Source organism: Coccinella septempunctata, chromosome 3 (genome assembly GCF_907165205.1).
Source record: "Coccinella septempunctata chromosome 3, icCocSept1.1, whole genome shotgun sequence".
Lineage (NCBI taxonomy): Eukaryota > Metazoa > Arthropoda > Insecta > Coleoptera > Coccinellidae > Coccinella > Coccinella septempunctata.
In genome coordinates, this window is record NC_058191.1 from 35,362,654 (window position 1) to 35,378,427 (window position 15,774).

The window sequence follows — 15,774 nt, forward strand, 5'->3', positions numbered from 1 at the left end:
ACTAGAGATCCTGGAAAACTTGCGCAAACCGAATATGAATCTACAACATGCATTCTGAACCTTCTGAAGTCGGTACTTAGTTGTGGAGTCCAAGCAAGGATAGAACAATATCAAGCCATAATTCAATATAGACAGCACAAGGGACTCACAAAGGTATTTACGTGAACGAAAACCCAGAATACGCCGATTCCTATATAGATGTCTCAGTGCAAGGTACGACTTCGCGCAACATGCTCAACAAATCTCAGTCTGCAGTCGAAAATGATGCCAAGATTCCTACAGCTGTTAGCAAACGGAATTCGCTCATCACCAACTTTAAGGATAATCTGCTCCGAATTAATTCTAGATCCACTAGAAAAAAGCAATGAGACACACTTCGGGATACTCAACTTGAGATTATTGGCACTGGAGTACTCTACTAATCTGAACAAATCTGCATTGATCTTCGTCACCGCTTCATCAACATCAGAGGGATGGAAAGAAAGTCGAATCTGCGCATCATCTGCATAAAAGTATATCATCACATACATAACTACCCTATACATATCGGCTACATAAATTAAAAATAGAATAGGTCCCAGGATTGAACACTGCGGAACACCGGAGGTTACGGGGGAAATATCAGAAAACATATCACCCACACGAACTCTCTGAAATCTACCAACGAGATAAGATCGAAAGAACCGCAGAGCACCCACACCGAAACCGTAAAAAGATAACTTAGCACACAAGAGCTCGTGGTCGAGAGTGTCAAATGCCTTGGCAAAATCTAATAAGGTCAATATCGTGGATTTTCCCTCATCCAATGCTCTAAATATGTCATCCGACACATTCAATAACAGTGTTGTAGTACTGAAACGCCTTCTGAAGCCTGATTGACTGGCTGTTATAATATCAGCTTCAGTAATGTACCTATATATTTGCTCACTAAGAATCTTCTCAAGGATCTTCGACATGCAAGGGAGAATACTTATCGGTCTGAAATCGCTGAGCTGTTCCGGACTCTTCAATTTGGGTAGAGGCCTGATAATAGAACACTTCCAAGCGGTAGGAAAGTAACAAGCTTCGATACAAACATTAATAATATGTGTCAGGTGACTCCGGTATCTCAAAAACGAAACATAATCATATGGCTGGACAATGAATGGTTCAGTACCAAGTTCATCGGATTAGATGCATCAGGTCACTTTTGATATAATCATAATTGTGGTATCCTGCAATTAAGGGTAGAAAAAAATGAGGAAAATCGAGACAGTTTCTTGAAAGTGCTTATGTTAGTTATGTTGAAAAAATTATATGATGTTTCCCCATTTCATCCCATTTTTACGACGATTGTTGGAATGTTCGAACAAGAAGATTGTGATGCCCATTGTGAAAAAATTCGTGAATAATTTAGACAAATTTTATTGGTGAGATTTTGAAGTATTATTCTATTTTCACACTCGTTTCCTAAGTCTGCTCTGTCAGTTGGTATCGAAATGAACAATTTCATAAAATCGTGTAAGTTACCAAAAAATAATGAAAACAATTCGGCAATCCTAAGTTTCCATTTTCATTGCCACGTAAATATCGAACGAGCCAATATCCTGAACAAAACCACAAGATCTAACCAGGAGATAAGTTTTTTCCCACAGCTTTGCGATAATTCAGCTAACAAACGGTCTAAGGTCGTATTATAGGATCTATTTCAATAATTATTTTCAACTTTGTCATTTTGAAAGTTTTGTATGGGTGGTTATTGGTGAAACGCTTCATTTTAACCAGTTCTACCTTCCATTGAAAAAAAATCCTCGCCTTCAAATACACCCTGTATATATCGAGTGACTGTTAAATTGTTGAATTGAATACATTCTTTGGAGTTTTGATTGTTTGATTTGATTATGAAATCAGCTGTAAGTGGTTTTAATTTTTCGAGTTATTCAGGAAAATTTTTCTGAAGGAAATGCATAAAATCACACACATCAATAAATAACATTATAATACGCGTGGATCAAAAACATCAAAAATCTCTGTCTCTGCCCCATTTCAAAGCTGAACGAGCACGGATCGAAAAGTCGCAAAAAGATACGCAACACCGCAAAAAGGAAGCATTAACTTCCCGTAAAAAGGCAAAGGGCTGTCTTTAGTCTAACAGGGTGCACACTGTGTGTATCGGGTGTAAAGGCTTAGCCTGATTTCCCTGGGGATGTTGGTGAATACGGTCACACTTGATTGGTTGCGGAAAGAGATAGATTACGTCATCTCCTGATAGATTAACGGACAAGAATCTGGGAAAAGTCTGAAACTGATTGCGAAGATTTGGTGCATCAGTCGGAAACTTCTTTCTAGATGAAAAATTTTGTTCATAATTAATGGTATTGAAGAAAAATTGTTGGATTTCTCAATGAAACATTTAGAGAATGTTTTTTCTTCGACGACTATAATGAAAAACTATTTATGAAAATTGTTGAAAGACGAAAGGAGAAGGATTCACACAACATTTGTCGATTCAATATTTATTCTTTAGTATTTGCAACTTTCTGCCATATTCAAATTCATTTCAGGTTTTTCATGTCTTCTTCTAATATAAAATATTCATTGTTCATTTAGGATTGTGAAGTGCAGGTGCACATTTGAGAACTCCATTTCTCATTTTCGTGAATAACGTACAAGAAATATATATCCTTGATGAATTTTGTCGTTCGATAATTATAATCTGAAAGCGAGCTCTCTGCTCACTAGAAAGTTACGAATTATCTGTCTATTTCCCCCTTGAAACGTCATCAGTCTTCATCAATTTGGATTAAGATCCTCTCGCCACTAATTGTCACACAATACTGGATGTGCATCAGCTCTGATGGAATCTGGTGAATTCTTTGAGGAAACTTGAAATGGGGTTGAATTTGGAATAACGCTCTTATAAACAGAAACTATACTAGATTCTTAGTCTAAATGTGCGGTCTCGCATCCATATACTGAACCTACCCAAAGCTGCTTGACTATCAGAAAATAATTATTTTCCCAATGTTTTTTTATTTCAAACTGCTCTAAAAATTTGAAATCATTTGTTTCAGAACCTAACAACATTATATAAAAAATATTATAATTTATTTTGGACAAAGAATCAGAAAATGGGTAATTTTTTTGAGAAAAATACCAATTCCAATTAAAAAACGTGCAAATATTGTCTCACCAACTTTCAATGGCATTAATAATAATTAAAAGGGGGGGTAATTGGTCAGAGGACTAATAGAGAAAAAACTCTATACTTCTAACTAAGTCGACGTTCATCAGTCTCTATATTAATAATAATGCAAAAGGGACAAAAGAATATTTTCAAAAAACGTTTGAAACTATTTTGAGGCTATCATTCTGACTAGCTTTTTTTAGTTCTGATTGAACCCTCATTCATTTGGTCCAGTAATGTAATCCTTGTTTGTCCAGAAAATATTATTTGAAGAAAGGTGAATCAGAAAACATGTATAGAAGATTAACATCTACATAAGTAAAGCAGTACGTTCAATTCTTCATTGATAGAAATATAAAGTTGGTATATTACAGAGGTTCAAGTATGGAGCCTTGTGGTACACCGTAGCTACGTTAACTTGCTGATTCTCACTCTCCAAGCAGACGATTCACATTTGAAAATATCTTTGTGTGATTCCCCAGAGCTTTCAGCCCTTCGTGCAGAAAATATCGAATTTCTATCCCAAATATGATTTTTGAGCGCTATATTTCCTGACAATAAATAAAGTTTGCCTTCTCGTCCATTAAATCCCTTGTTTTCCAAGGGAAGATGACGACCCTCTGTCTGGATTTCTCCCTCATCCACTACGTCGCATCCTGTCAATGCTTCACGAGCGAGATTAGATTTATGTGGAGGAAATGTCATTGTGCTAACGAGCTGGAGCTGAAGTCCTGATGTCTCTGTCTGAGGCCGCTGGATGGGAGGACAACTATTGGTGACCTACATAATTCCTGACTGTTCGAATTCTCCATTGTAACAGAAATGTTAAAACTTCATTTCATGACGCACGTTTCTTATTTAGGGAATTTTATTTGAATATTTGTGTCACGCGGAAGCTGTGAGGTTCTGAGGAACCAGAAAAATTCAGACATAATTATATTAATCACTTCTAATTGCTCTATACAGAGTGTTTCCAAATTAGACGTGAGCCTTGGAGGAGGTGTTAGTATCACTCATTTGCTGTCGTTTGAGTCATATTCATTGATTACCAAAAATCAACAGTTTCCGAGATATTTGTTTTCTTGTGTTTTTCAAAAAATTTCTCACCTTACTTCATTTTTGTCAATTATTTAATACAGGATAATTTTGCTTTTTTCATACGTATCATATCTTTATCCGATGAAAATAGTCCAAAATTATAATCAAACTTGGTCAACGAAGAAAAAATTGACGAAAAATGAGGTAAGATGAGACATTTTTTGAAAAACACAACAATTCAAATATCACGGAAACTGTTGATTTTTGGTTATCAATAAATAGGACTCAAACGACAGCAAATGAGTGATACTAACACCTCCTCCAAGGTTCATGTCTAATTTGGAAACACCCTGTATATTTTCCCAACTGCTTCGGTGGACCACTGGACGAATTTTCCTCACTTCGATTAATTTTTCAAACTGCCGGTGAAATGGCGCGGAAATGAAAATAAAATGTAGTTCGAAGCCTTCCTTGGAGATTTCTCTCACCAAATGTCATAGACCCGTGACAATTTGTTGGGCCTCAAAGTAGCTATCAAGGGAAGCTTTCTGCAAATGGAACAAAATTTTGGATTGAATTGAAAATGTAAGAGTTTGTTATAGTTGGTTATCCTGAAAAGTTAGACTTATGCTATCGCAGACTTCTTGAGCTATACAAGATTATACTTGATCATTTTCCTAAATCTCGTATATAGTTTTCTCAGCGTCGGCCATAAAACCCTGAAATCAACTGCTTCGTTGTTGACTTGTACGAAAAATCGATATATCTCATCATAGCCCGAATATTTAGGAGTGAAGTCTACACGAAAACCTTCTGGAATAAATTATCTACATTTACAGTTAAAACCCTGTCAAAATCGGACATGTGGTTCCCAAGTTATGTAATTACAAACTAAAAAACTAACAAATACATTGAATTAAACTTATATAATACATTATTTCACATTAAAAAATTAACATCCATCACTATCAAATATAACCTATGTTATTCGGGAATAATGTACAGGGTGGGCAAAACTGAGAGGATCTCGAGAACTATAGCATCTAGAAGAAAACGGATGACTTTTTGCCGAGCTCATTTTCGGAGAAACAAAAAATAGTGAAAACCGCAGCCTCCTACAATACTTCGTTTTTGAGTTTGACATTTTCATAGAGTTCTCATAACTTTTTCGTCCTAGAAGATAGAAATCAAAAACGTGAACCTTCTACAGGCCCTTTTTAAGGTAGAATCCACTGATGAGCTCGAATATTTTGGAGTGAAGTCTACACGAAAACCTTCTGAAATAAATTCTCTACATTGTAGTGAAAACCCTGTCAAAATCGGACATATGTGGTTCCCAAGTTATGTAATTAGAATTACGAACAAAAAAAGTAACAAACACATGAAATTAAACATATATAATACATCAATTAACATTGAAAAATTAACATCCGTCACTATCAAATATAACCTACGCTATTCGGGAATAATGTAATGTTTCTTACTGATGAAAAAATATTACAAATCGATTTGGTAATTCCAGAGTTTACTTCCTACAGTTCCTAAGACCCTAAAAATCGAAATTCTCTCTCGTTTTTTCCTATTTTCTAACGAATAACCACTGATATATCTATGGGAGATGATTCTTCGACATAAGGGTCCTGTAGGGTTCCTCAACTGAAGACAACTGAAGAACACAAGAATCATCACTTCGAAGGCTGGACCTGGTCGAGAGGTCAAAAGCAAGATTTTGGCATAGATTGAAGGACACAAATTTCTTCCACCCTCTATATCCAACGCCAACTGCTGGAAATGTACTGACATGCCTCTCCTAGATCAGATTCCTCACCCAGCAATGCAAATAACTGAACAACTTGCAAAAAACTCCAACCAAATCCGTTAAATCCCCTCAAAAACGATTAAGCCGTTGTATTTATGTTTTTGGAGCTTCCAGATCCAGCCGTGCAGGATAGTGCGGAGGGGGCGAGCAGACCCTTGAGCAGCTCTCGACAAGAAAATCTCCTTTATTGCCATGCCGATTCCCGGTAATTCCTCTAAGCCTCGCGATACAAACCGACTGTACAGTTGCCGTGGAGATGGAACGATCAAATCAGTTTTCCGAAGCTGCTTCAGTGTTTGAGACCTGACGGAATATCCACTCTTTCCAATATCGATATCTGCTGCATTGAATTTATCGAACCCTCAATTTTAACAGATATTAGGTACCTTTACACTAACACTCTTTCGCGCGCGATCGAATCGCGAGTGCCAGTCACTCGTGTTTTCGCGCGGTATGGAATGGCGCGTGTTAACTATTTTGTGTCTTGAGGTCGCATCGGCTTTTCGCGCAGTCTTGCGTGTGCTTTGGAGCGTCCAATTCGAAATCTCTCATTATGAGCGAGAGGTTGGCGTGACTCGTGGCATGTTGAAATTTTCAACGGTTTTAGCGGCACTCCATAGCTCGAAATGGACAAATTGAATAAAAAACGCAAACTGAAAGTGGCTTTGTGCTTGGCAGTGTATATGAATATTCCAAAGAAGAGAAACAGAAGATGCTGGGTGAAAGAATGGATGGAAAATCGTACATATGGACATATGCCTCTCTTGAATGAGTTGCGTGAAAATTTTCCTATGGACTTCAGGAACTATTTGAGAATGGATGCCGAATCCATAAAGTCTTTGCTCCAGAGTCTTGAATCTTCCATGTTCCTTATAAATTGAAATCTTGTACGAATAATCATTAATTGATACCTACATACATGTACTTACGAATTTTGAACGTATGTACTTCTTCAATTAGAAACCCGCGCGAATACACAAACGCCCCGAATCCAAACAAACTCAGTCTCTCGGGCTAGTCGCTCGCGAATTTTTACACGTCCAAAAACCGAGTGAATGATTTGCCTTTACACTAGCATTCTTTCGCAAGCGATTGGCACGGGGCGTTCTAGTCGCGCGCGAAAGAGCGTTAGTGTAAAGGTACCTATTGTCGATAAGCAGGCAGCATGGCTGAACTTATACATACATACATACAGAGTGGACTCCCTAATTGTTGCTTAACCACCTCATTTGGCCCCAAAAACCCTACCCTGAAAATTCCAGAGTTTGACTAGTTAGTGATGGCGAAGTTATTCGCCATCACTCTGATGATGTTAAATTTTGACCCCATGATGCAAAGCCTTATCGTTCAATAAACTGGAAGATTGATAAATGTGGGTGGTTCATCTCGAACGAGGAGAAAAAGTCCTTTTGTTCCATAATTTTCATTAGGCTCTTCAAGAGAGGACTTCAAATTTGTCGATATTTTACCATAGTAGCCTGTAGCTTGTATGTAAGTGTACCTTATGTTTAATTTATGACCCTTTGTGCCTGATGTGAAAATTCTGTGTAGCTTTTATAACTTGAAAATGAGACTGTTTAAAATGTCTCGAAACTAGTTGTCATTAACATTAACACCTCATGAAGATTGTTGGACAAAAGGACTTTTCCTCCTCGTTCATAGCCTCATCCTTCTCCTATATGCCACTGGCACAGGGTAATTCATTTTCACTCTCTTCCTGGTGTACAGGGTGTGAATGTGAAGCAGTCAAGAATTTTCGTTCTTTGACGAAGAATTTGGGAACATTAGAGGTCTTCACAAAGTTGTTTTTGATGTTGAGTGGACTGTTAGGTCAACCATCTTGGGACGACTTATCTCCTTTTCAGATACGTTCTATTGAAATATGTATCGCGATTTTATTCAATCACTTTTTCTTGAAATTCCAGCTATAACTTCGAAACTTCTTCGCCGATGTTGGTTTTTTTGCCAGCGATGCAAAGCACAATTTTTATTCTTCACGCAACTGGCACGGGGTATTTTTTTGATGTTCTTCTAGTTGTACAGGGTTGGCAAAATTGGTGATACCTGAATTACAACTTCTTCAACCCAACGAGATAGAGGAAAATGCATGGCACATTACGGTCGTCTTTTTTCGAGAAACTAATAATGCCATCAACAGCATTACTATATCTTCTTTTGTTTCCGAGTTATCGGTCAAAATTAAAATTTCAACTTTGGTCATTATCTCCGTTTCTGTTTGAGCTAGGATGTTGAAATGAAAACTTTATACAGACACTTTTTTAATAGCAATCCAGTGGCGTACTATGATTTTTTCCAACAGATATATTTGCTGAGCTATAACATGAAGATGTACTTTTTTCTTATGAAAACAGTAGTTCAAAATGACATAGAAAGACTGCGGGTGATGTATAATATATTTCTGGAACGGTAAAAAAATGGCGATTCTTTCTAAGTCATTTAAAACTACTGTTTTCATAAGAAAGAACACAACTTTATATTATGGCTCAGCAAATAAAGCTGTAGGAAAAAATCATATTACGCCACTGGATTGATGTCAAAAAAGTGTCTGTATAATGTCTTTATTTCAACATCCTAGCACAAACAGAAACAGAGATAATGACCAAAGTTGAAATCGCCCAAATTTAAATTTTGCCTATAACTCAAAAACAAAAGAAGATAGAGGAATGCAGTTGATGGCATTATTAGTTTCTCGAAAAAAGACGACATGAATGGTACATTGATTTTTCTCTATCTCGTTGGGTTAAAAAGTTGTAGTTCAGGTATCACCAATTTTGCCCACCCTGTACGGGTTGTGATGGTGATATTATGAGGAAATGACAAATTTACTCTTTTGGCTGAGAATTCGGAAGCAGCGAGCGCCTTGAAGATCTTTTTTATGTTGGGTGGATTGTTGCTGTGGAAATAACGCTATTTTATGAAATTTCGTTGTTCTTGGGAAATTCGTCTATTTTGGAAAAACAAAAGCAGAGATTGAATATAAACTGCATCAAGGAATACTTTGTTATTAAATTGATCAAAAGCAGTGGCGTGAATAAGAGGTAGGTATGTGAAAAAAATACCCAGAAAAAAATCCTTAATTTTATTTGAAATTGTTTTCAACGCTTTGTTGAGCGTTACACTTCGAATGAAGCTACAAATGAAAGGAGTTCCATTCATGGGCGTTCAAATTGGACAGAAGAAAATAGCATTCTTTCTTCATTTATGTAAGATTTCATCTTCGAGTTACAGTTTTTCCAAGAAAAAGTTCAAATTTATCCAAGGGTTAATGACTAGGGACCTAGAAGGAATTCACAACGATTAAAGGATCTTGTTGTTGACTATACTTGAGCACTTATTTTGCCCTATGAAGCAAGGCATTATCGCCCACAAAAAAAAATCCGCACTCCATGTTACTTTTGAAGCTGTAGTTCTCGAAAATTTGTGGAAAATGTTACTTAGAATTAATTTTGATGTTTTTTAATCATATGTTCTATTCTGCATGTCAATGCAGTTGGTCATTTCAATAAGATATCTTTGAAGCAGTTTAAACGACTTGTGCTTTTTTTATGAAAAAAAGGGAATTGTCCTAAAAATGAATTTCAGGAAATATAAATCTATAACAACGCGATGTATCAGGAAAATATCGTAAACAACACCTAGGAAATGACCTAACAATACCCAATATATCAATGACCCAATATAAAGAAAAACTTCATAGTTTCTATCCGAAAAACTGAAATTTTTCGCTTCTTTATATTCACACCCTGTACAATGAGAAGTGCTTGAAAAAAAACCCTGCACCACTGGCAAAAGATCCAAAATCTATTCCCAAATTCGTCGAGGAAAAACGACAAATTTTGGGTGCTTTACATTAATACCCTTTACATCGGCTTTATATCCATGAGTGTATATCGAACATCATCAAAGTTATGTCCAAGTTATTACTAGTCAAACTTTGGCAATTTTTTCGGTGTCCAACTTTATTTGCTCCTTACTTTATTTCCAGATAAATATTCGCAAATTCTTCAATTGCTTCACTGAATCCTACTCTATCGTCAATTCCAATTTATCATTATGAAATTATGACTAATAAGTGGGTAACCATTTCATTCGCCATTTTGCAGCATGGAAAAAAATGCTGTTTTCATTTGGAGTCGAGGAAAGTGTCCCAACCAGTCCACTCCGTTTATTTCCAGTCATTCAGTCATCTCTAAGAACTTCAAGCTCGATTATTTCCTCCTGAAAGCGAAAAATTTTTGCACCATTTACAGTACTGATTTTTTTTTTTTTGGAGAATCTAGTTGTTATCTTTTCTTGGACATATAAAAGAGGAAATTTCGGTTAAGACTTTGAATTTCCTCATCAATTTTATGATATATGGAAATACATAGGTTTGAGCACTCTATCGCTCTCCTATATCAAAAGTAATAAGTTCTAATCACCAGAAATGTGACATTTTGCTCTACTATTACAAGCCTCATCACTAAAGGTAACATCAAAAATTCTCCCCCTTTGATATATCTGAAATTCCACTCGGTTTTCCAACTGTTTGCATTGAAATATAATATACAACTACTCTCCCGAACGGAAACGGAAGCTCAATAGGCCGATCTGGAAGTTTTCTCCACTGCGAACATGGCACAAACGGCTCTTTCGGGCCCCGAAGGCCGAAGATATTGCCATCGAGGGCGGCCTCTGAACAGCAGCAAATATTTGTGAAGTCAACACGTTCACCCCTTCCAACCTCCCAGTGTCAACACGCACTTCATATCGGTGTTTAATATCCCTCTGTGGATGGAGGCAGAATACCGTCAGGATCTTTTTGCTCTGATACTGCTGATTTTTGTTTGCTGCTATAGCCGAAATTGTGGGGTAGTTGTAGGCGAGAGCAAACGTTCATCATTGGGTTTTGATTGTCTGAAAATACATCCCATTTTGTGGGAACCCTCGACAGTCAAAGTACACTAAACCGAATCTACGAGGAACCAAACAAAATTTAAATGTCAAAATATTTTATTACTCAACATATTCTCCTCTTAGTTGGATACATTTATTACAGCGAACCTACAACGTCTCTAGACTTTTCAAAAAAAATGTTTCTTCTTGCTCTACAAACCAGACCTCCACAGCTTTTATTACCTCCTCGTTGGAAGAAAATTCACGACCTTTTAAACTTTTTTTCAGTTGAGGAAAGATATGATAGTCGGATGGAGCCAAATCTGTTGAATAAGGGGGGTGTTCTAGTAATTCAAACCCTAAATCACGAATTTTTTGCATGGCAACATGAGATTTGTGAGCAGGGGCGTTGTCCTGCAAAAACAACCTTTGGATAGCTTTCCGCGTCTTTTCTCTTTAATTTTTTCCCTTAGAGTGGTCAGTAATGTCGAATAGTAATCTCCGGTTATTGTTCTATTCTATTATCTAAAAAATCAAGCATCATTACTCCATGGCCATCCCAAAAAACTGAAGCAAGAACTTTTCCAGCAGATTTTTTGACACGAAACCAGAGTGTCGCCATTCTATCGATTGTTGCTTTGTTTCTGTATCGTAGAAATGTACCCAAGTCTCATCCATAGTAACAATTCGGTTTAAGAAGTCTACATCGTTTTCAAATCGAGCACAGATCGAACGCGATGCTTCTACCCGTGCACGCTTTTGGTCAACATTCAAACATTTGGGTATCCATTTTGCAGCAATTTTTCTCATATCCAAAATGACGTGAACTATATGATGAACGCGTTCGTATGAAATATTCAGTGCTTCAGATATCTGTTTCAGCCCAATTCGACGGTCTGATAAAATCATGTCATGAACTGCATCGATATTTTCGGGTAGTGACACAGAAACTGGCCTTCCCGATCGGTCATCATCTTCAATGGAAAATTTACCTCTTTTGAAGCTTGCAGTCTAATTTTTCACGGTCGCATACGAAGGACATTCATCACCAAGGGTATTAAGCATATCTTCGTAAATCTGCTTACCTCTTAACTCTGTCAAATACAGGTATTGCTTATTGCGTAACTCTGGTTTACTATTTTGACCTCAACCTTCACCTGACACTTCTAATGAGTTATTGTTCGTGGCTAGGCTAACTAGATATCAGTACATCGTCTTATATCGAATGTTTACTTCCATTAGAAAAATCACAAATTCGGTTATTCTACAATTTACAGTATTCTTTATTGTTTTCTCTTTATGTCTGGTTCACTGAAATGTCAAATATATTTGCTTATCTGGCAAGAGAATTAGGTACAGTGCCACATGGTGCTATATTGCTGTATAAAAAAATATTTTTCCTCTTTGCTTCATTCCTCTCCTCATGTATTGTATGCCTAGAAGTTGTCCATGCGTCTGGATAATGATGTGGAAAAGTCATTCGTCCAACTTAATTGAAAAGAATGATATCCATTATATTCGACAGATTTTCAATACCACTTATAAAATTCTAAATTTCTCAAACTTTTAATGCTTATTCACCAGGTCCTAGCCATAAATCATCCCCGAAAATCTCCACCTCCTTCGGCATTCCCGTCATCCAGACACGATACTCCTCGTATCCCGAACACTCCATCACCCCCAATATATTCAAAACGATCTACGGCTCGCTCTTGGAATCTAGAACCGTCGCATGACCTCATAAACATCCGCCAAGAGATGAAAAGGAACCCACGTCGTCTAGTCAGAGAGGGAGTCTGGATCCAGTAGTGGCGCCAGGCTTCTTTACAATAACAGGGAGATCTCCACGCTGTCGGCGCCTAAAACTGCCGAAAAAAACAAGCCCAACTATCTGTTTTCCCTTTCTGCATTCCCCGACCAAATATAGTTCGCTTTATCTCCTCCACTTGTCTGGAATTAGGGAAACTGGCAACAAACAAGGGTGGGTGCGCCAGATGATATTGATTTTCATGAAACAATAAATATTGGGAGGGTAACTGAGTCTATAAAAAATAACAAGCACAGCAATTGGAACTAGCTTTGAAAAATGCTAAGATTCTTTCTTGGTCTAAACGAGTATTATGGATATACGAGATTTGGAGATGACATCATACGAGACATCGAAATAAGACATTTTACAGTTGGAATATTTCCATAATTTCTTATGGAATTCACCATCTCCTGATGAATGATCAAAAATCGTTCATGATCCAAGAAATATTGGTGTTTCGCAGTTCAACCACAATTCTTGACAAAATTGGGTGATTGATTTCTTCCTTTGATGTATTCAATATTCATTATTTTGAGTGAGCGAAAGATGTCTTCCAACTGTTTCACTGTGGGCCATTATATTTCGTTTTACCTTGTATATTCTCTAACAGAGTCTGCTTTCAAACAAAGCTTGAGCGCATTGTTGCCAAGGGTCTTCAATTTGAGTCATTCTGAGATGTTCTGTACATGAACATGGACTCAACATCGTCAGCTAGGCTGATTTTATACATATGAGCTTCCAACCTTCATTGACCTGTCGAAAGACAAACTTCACAATTGCCTTTTTTTGTTGAAGTTTGTTTCGAAATGTATTCGATGCAGGTTTTTGAGTGTTTCAGGCCTAGATCGCTCACAAAGTGTGAGGTCAGTTTGTTCCTCATTCTGAGTGTAATTGCATATTTTGCAATTTCTTGTGGGAAGCCATAAAAGTTCCAGGCTCACTAGAGTTAGTTGATATGAGACAATCTGCCTGCTTCTGTTTTTTTTTTTTTTTTGAGAAGGTAGACCAATAATCCATTGTTTCTGTCCATACCAAGCCTACTGAGGGTCCAAACTTTGTTGGCTTGGAATGGAATGTTCTGTATTTCGTGTGGAAAATCTGCCAAAATCTATGAAGGGTCGATTTTGACGGTGAGGAGAATCATGTGGATATTCTCCTTTTACCTACTACTACTAGGCAAATCCAGGAGGGTAGATCTCTCGCTCTAGACATAATGAATAGTTTCAATAGGTTTTCTCTCAAAGAACCTTGTGAGTGTACCCAGTATCTAGCAAAGTAGCGAAGCAGAAAAAAAACTCTAAATTTAAAGAAATAAGGCAGATATCAGTGAACACTTCAAATATATTTTTGAAACTAGAGAGTTTCTCTAGATTCCATTTTAGAAAACATTTTGAAATATTAGGCATCATCACAGTCAACTGAAAGCCCCTGGTTTCTCAAGAAAAGTGTGCATCTGTTAAACTCAACAATTATTGAGAAATGTTGTAGATCCTTCTAGTGATAGTAAAGCCAATGTGAATTACTGTCTTCAGAGTGCTCAAAAAGGGGTCCATTCGAAATTTCCATTTTTTACGCAGTTCAATTTTACTTTCCAAATAAAATCCAGCATGACTATGTAAACAAACGCATGTTAAATTTCCATTTAGATTAAGAGAGAGGGATAAAGCAACCGAATCGCCATATAACCAAGACAAACGGTCGCTAAAATCGGGGAACATTTAGTTAATTGAAACGTCTGGGCCCAGTTGAACACCAGAACAATTACACTGAGTGTTAACAGACGATAATGTATTCAATTTCTCTTCTCCCCAAGCTCCCCCAAGCGCTATTGCATGGCGGATGCTGATTTAGCTTGATGGCAGGATTCCGCCTTAATTTTGTCATTTTCTTCGAAATTTATGGCCTTGCTGACCTCAGAAATGACCAGAAAATAATTATTATTACCATAAGTGCCCACAGTAGAGCATACTTATCGAAGATTACAATATTTCGTGTTCTTAAATCAGTAAAGCACAAGGTGTAGGTACCTCTGGTAAAAAGAAGTGTGAAAATTCCTTGAATGTTCCCTGTAAGCACTTCAGGCAATTTATACAATTTTTGAGTGAATTACCTCAATGTTTTTTACTTGCTGGTTGCAGAAAAAAGTCCCACTCGATGTAATAGTCAGATCTGGCAAAGATATTCAACAGTACCTTGAATATATTCATACCAAAAACAACGCTATCCATAGACTATGCCATAAATCTGACATCGAAAATTGGGCATTGTCATGGGGGATCTTGGCAATCAATTCGCTGCTTTCTCGAAATTCGGGGATTCAAAATCTGACGGAAAAAATATCACCCTCACTCAAATCGATAAATGGCTGAAACAGGCCCAAGTGTTCGACAAAAAATTGACCACGACCGATACGGGTATTGAGTTTGGTAAATTGAAGGCGAAAGTGATAGACTTCAAAACTTTCAATCAGTTCCTTGACAGCTTGGCCAAAGCGAAGAGTATTCCAGTCGATGAAATCAAGAACAAATTAGTGAACTGTGGAGCTCCTGGAACTCCTAATACCACTCAGGTAAGTGGTATTTCGATCAACGGATTCTTTACAAACTTTTAAGCCGTGGGTAGTTATTTTTTGGGTAATCTAAAGAGCCCAAATTACAGGGTTTTCATTGAGATGATGAGCTTTTCTCCGTTCGTTGCACCATTACAATTTCTTCTTCAGCTAGGCGTATTTTCTTCCACTCTTATGCAAAGACGCAAAGTTTTAAAGAATATAATTCGTTCTTTTCCTATTGAATCCATTTTGCATTTTGCCAGGCCGTCCATGTTGGTGGTGTGGACAGATTAACGGATACCTCAAAATATACTGGAACACATAAAGAAAGATTCGATGAGAGCGGAAAAGGAAAAGGTATAGCAGGAAGAGAAGACAGAGCTGATGATTCTGGATATGTTTCGAATTACAAAGGAAAGGATACCTATGACAAAACTCATCCCAAAAACTAAATAACCAACACCCCATTTATCTAATTACATCGTAACAAGTGA

General features: G+C 37.2%; 2 protein-coding genes across 3 annotated transcripts in view; one reads left to right on the top strand and one right to left on the bottom strand.

The window, feature by feature from the left end:
* LOC123310010 (vesicular glutamate transporter 1) overlaps positions 1 to 15,774 on the bottom strand; it is a 77,764-nt gene that overhangs the window by 42,548 nt on the left and 19,442 nt on the right. The gene's annotated exons all lie outside the window — the stretch shown is intronic.
* Positions 14,957 to 15,764, top strand: LOC123310013 (tubulin polymerization-promoting protein homolog). The gene is made up of 2 exons (XM_044893372.1): positions 14,957 to 15,298; positions 15,544 to 15,764. Exons 1-2 carry the CDS (start codon positions 14,999 to 15,001, stop codon positions 15,730 to 15,732), a joined length of 489 nt encoding a protein of 162 aa, XP_044749307.1. The 5' UTR covers positions 14,957 to 14,998; the 3' UTR covers positions 15,733 to 15,764.